The sequence below is a fragment of the Rhincodon typus genome, chromosome 8, assembly GCF_021869965.1.
Source record: "Rhincodon typus isolate 14 chromosome 8, sRhiTyp1.1, whole genome shotgun sequence".
Classification (NCBI taxonomy): domain Eukaryota; kingdom Metazoa; phylum Chordata; class Chondrichthyes; order Orectolobiformes; family Rhincodontidae; genus Rhincodon; species Rhincodon typus.
In genome coordinates, this window is record NC_063339.1 from 27,683,543 (window position 1) to 27,687,514 (window position 3,972).

Below are 3,972 nucleotides of genomic sequence, written 5' to 3' on the forward strand. Positions count from 1 at the left end.
CTAGACCCTTCATCTGATGAAGGGTCTAGGCCCGAAACATCAGCCTTACTGCTCCTATGCTGCTGTTTGGCCTGCTGTGTTCATCCAGCTCTGCACCTTGTTGTCTCAGATTTTCTAGCATCTGCAGTTCCTACTATCTCTCCAGTATAAATCTCTGATCAGTTTGTGTTAAATTAGAAAGAATCTTGGTTGATGAAATTTGTCTATGTTAGCAGTGCAAACTGTGACTTGCTGGATGATTTTTCAGTTTATCTGATCTTCTTTGTACTGATGCTCATGAAATGAGTTCAAATGCTCCTTCTCACTGTCATCTTTACTTATTTATTTTTAAACATCTTGGTAATATTTTCCATGACATTTTACATTGTTAGCATAGTCCAAATTCATCCACTTTATCACAGCTCTCTAAATCCTTGTGTTAAACCAATTACCTGTTATTTTTCATAATAATCTGTTGTCCCAATTCTTAGCAAATGCTTTCTGAAGAATTTATAAACAAAATCCATAGACATTTCATCATTCACCATTCTAGCCTTTTTTCTTTATTCATTCACGGGATGAGGTCGTTGCTGACCAGGCAGCATTTATTGCACAACCCTAATTGCCCAGAGGGCAGTTAAGAGTCAAACACATTGCTGTGGGTCTAGAGTCTCATGTAAGCCAGACCAGGTAAAGATGGCGGTTTCCCTAAAGGACATTAGTGAACCACATGGGTTTTTCCAGCAATCAACAATGGGTTCATGGTCATCATTAGATTCTTAATTCCAGATATTTTATTGAATTCAAATTCCACCATCTGCCGCAACAGGAACCCAGGTCCCCAGAACATCATCTCGATCTCTGGATTAACAGTCCAGCAATAATACCACTAAGCCATTGTCTCCCCCTGAAATGATTTAACAAAATTAGTCAGATATGACCGACCCTTCCTCTCAAATCCATGTTAACAGAAATCAACTAATGCCGTCTAAATGCGCTGTCATTGATGATAAGTTTCCCGAATAAGTTCCATATTCAACAGTTACTATGAAGGTCCCACCTTCTCAACCTCACCCCTTGTCTGTGGCATGGTGACTGTTGTGATTGTAACAAGGTCAGTCAGGTAGAACTCATAGGATATGAGTTCCTTGATTGGGGCTGTTAATCTGGTCCAATCAGAGAGCCCTGGCTGACAGACATAAAGAGGAGTTCAGATATTCTGACACCCTGAGAGCTGGGAGTCTGAGAGAGTCGGACCAGTGTCAAGGACTTTCCACGTGTAAATAAATTGTGACTTGGTGATGAGATTCCAGCCTGTGTGGAGTTATTTTACTGACCCTCAGGTTAAACCACCATGAGTTGTCTCTCGCTAATGAGATAATGGTGACTTTACCTAGTAATTAAGTCTAATGTAACTGCATATAAAATCTGTTTGCAGCAATCACCAACAGCATGAATACCAGATTATTATGAATACTGCACTGAGTACTGGACAAGCACAGTCTCAGAGACATGGAACAATTGGTCAGAAATCAACACTAATTTTGAAACCATTCAAACTTGTAAGACAGCAGTCACAGACAGAAGCAGGTATGCTTTCCATTTATGTAAGGTTACATTTAATAAGTGTCTTCTGTGTTTTTCTTTATCAATTTTGGAATGTTATCTTTTGCTGTTTTTAAGATTATTTTAGAATGCTAAATTAGCCACTTAGGTAGCAGATGGATCAATGCATTCGTTGAGAGTAATTTCTGAGATGATAGTTAAGATGATGCTTTTCCACAATTAAGAAAATGTTAAACATTTTCCTGAACTGTAATTGTTTCTTTTTATCTTTGTGCTTAGCAATGTCCTGTGACATTGCAAAAAATAGATGAAGTGAGGTGAATAACTGGCATTAGGAGATCAGTTAAACTATGATGCGGACCTGTATTTCAGGCCCATTGTAAAGTCAAGCACAGATTTCCACAGGAAACTTCTGGAATCCTCACAGCAATGGTATAAACAGCTAATATATACTATTTTTGCCTTTAAGTTTCCACTAATCTTTTGTTTCTCCTTTGCATGACCTCTGCTGCAGGTTAAGCATTAGCCTTGGATAGATGGTTGCATTCTTTCCTATCGTCTGAAGATTGTGTGTCAAATTTTCTCTTATGACTTTAAAACATAATCACAGCTGACATTTAAATGTTGCAGCGAGGGTATACTCCATTGTCAAAGGTACAATCTTTCAGATGAGATAAGTGAGAGTCAGGATACCTTTTCACTCCCAGGAAACTCAGTCACCTGTGTTTCCAATGTAACCACTCCTGCTTCAATCACAGTAGATATGAATGCAATCCCTAGTACCCAGTTTGGAGCTGAATTTTACTGTCTTTGATGCATTGAGTTTATTGGAGGGTATTTGCCATGATGCCTCGTAAGTTCTCTTGTCCAATCTTATCCAACCCCATCAAATGCCGACTCAGCAGATGTCCCAGAATTCACAAGTATCCTTTGCACCTGCACCATCTTTAAAAACCCATTGTGCACCTGGACAAATGTAATATCTTACCAGGTGGGTGATGGAGATTTGCCATGCTAGTGGTGCAGGATGCCATCAACTGCACACAAATGGCTCTGGAGATCCCACAAATTAAAGCAGAGATGTACTGTAATCACAACAGCTACCATTCCATGAACATGCAGTTGAGATACGTCTGTGCACAGAACATAGCAGCCTATTCAGCAGCCATAATGCTTTTGTCCTATGTCAGTCAACTTATTGAGCAATAATTTATCCACCATAATGAACCAAAGGGTGGCTACTTGCTGACAAGATTACTTACTACAAACATAGCTCATAACTCTCACCCACCACCCAAACGTGCATGAATGATATTGCCTACAATCAGTGCAATGCTACCAGCAGGAATGTCATGGAACAAGCCACTACTATACTGAAACAATAGGACCAATATCAAGATGATGGTGGGAAATTGGAGGAGCTCACCAGCACTTAGCTGGAACGTGTGTCCAAATTTGTGATGGTGCATGCTGCAACATGTTACCCCCATGAGGGGACACCCTTTGTTACCAGACCTTCAGAAGGCACTTCAAAAGGAAGTATCCAAGAACTTTCAATCCAGAAAAGTTAATTGTGACTACTCACACTCTGGTTCTTTTCAAATTGCATCCACCAACTTGTTGTTTCATGATTTGCCACCTTTCAATCGTTCAGCTACATGCAATCTCCACCTCTGCTTGGCCAAAATCCTGAACTAAAAGACGTCAATGAAAAGAGTAACATATACAACATTTTCCATAATTGATATAAAATTGATCTATTCATTTACGTGGATTTTCCTGGTGCCTACTTGCAGATATTTTTGCCTGGCCCTGTGCTCCTATGCAGTGCTACCTGTTTAGCATAGCTGATGGAAGATGACTGCATTTTATGGGGGAGATTGCAAACGGTTTTGCAGAATTCACTTGAACAATTCTGGACTTGAGAGCTCCACTTCAGACTGCACCATCTTGACACTGGTGGCATCAACTTGGCTAGTTGACTGGAAGGATCCAGCATGTTTTCTAGTTGGAAGATGAATGCTGTCTCCCTGAGAGAGGAGAACAGGTTTGCACACATTGGAGAAATTGGAACTTTCCATCAGGGATCTACACTGGATTTCATTCTTTCTCCATAGCCTGGTTGCAACTCACTCATGCTCAGTGACTCAGCATAACTAATCTCACATCTATTTTGCCATTTAACCCTGATACTCAGTGCTAGTATATGAGCAGTGACCGCAGGCTTTTAATAAAGAGTTGGTGCTTGTTTATTGCTTGCATTGTAAAGGCAACAATTTGCATTTTATTTTCCTTTATTTTGGATTATGGACTGCTTTAAACCTGTCTATGTGGAGTTTGAACGTTCTCCCCGTGTTTGCGTGGGTTTCTTCCGGGTGCTCCAGTTCCCTCCCACAGTCCAAAGATGTGCAGGATTAGGTGGATTGG

At 40.3% G+C, this 3,972-nt stretch overlaps 1 protein-coding gene across 1 annotated transcript in view; it reads left to right on the top strand.

The window, feature by feature from the left end:
• Positions 1–1,856, top strand: part of LOC125483706 (protein SIX6OS1-like) — a 49,528-nt gene extending 47,672 nt beyond the window's left edge. Inside the window, exons 10-11 of the mRNA XM_048600072.1 lie at positions 1,418–1,569; positions 1,825–1,856. Of these exons, the coding sequence (XP_048456029.1) occupies positions 1,418–1,569; positions 1,825–1,856 (184 nt within the window). The remainder of the gene's footprint in view (positions 1–1,417; positions 1,570–1,824) is intronic.
• Positions 1,857–3,972: the final 2,116 nt, after the last annotated feature.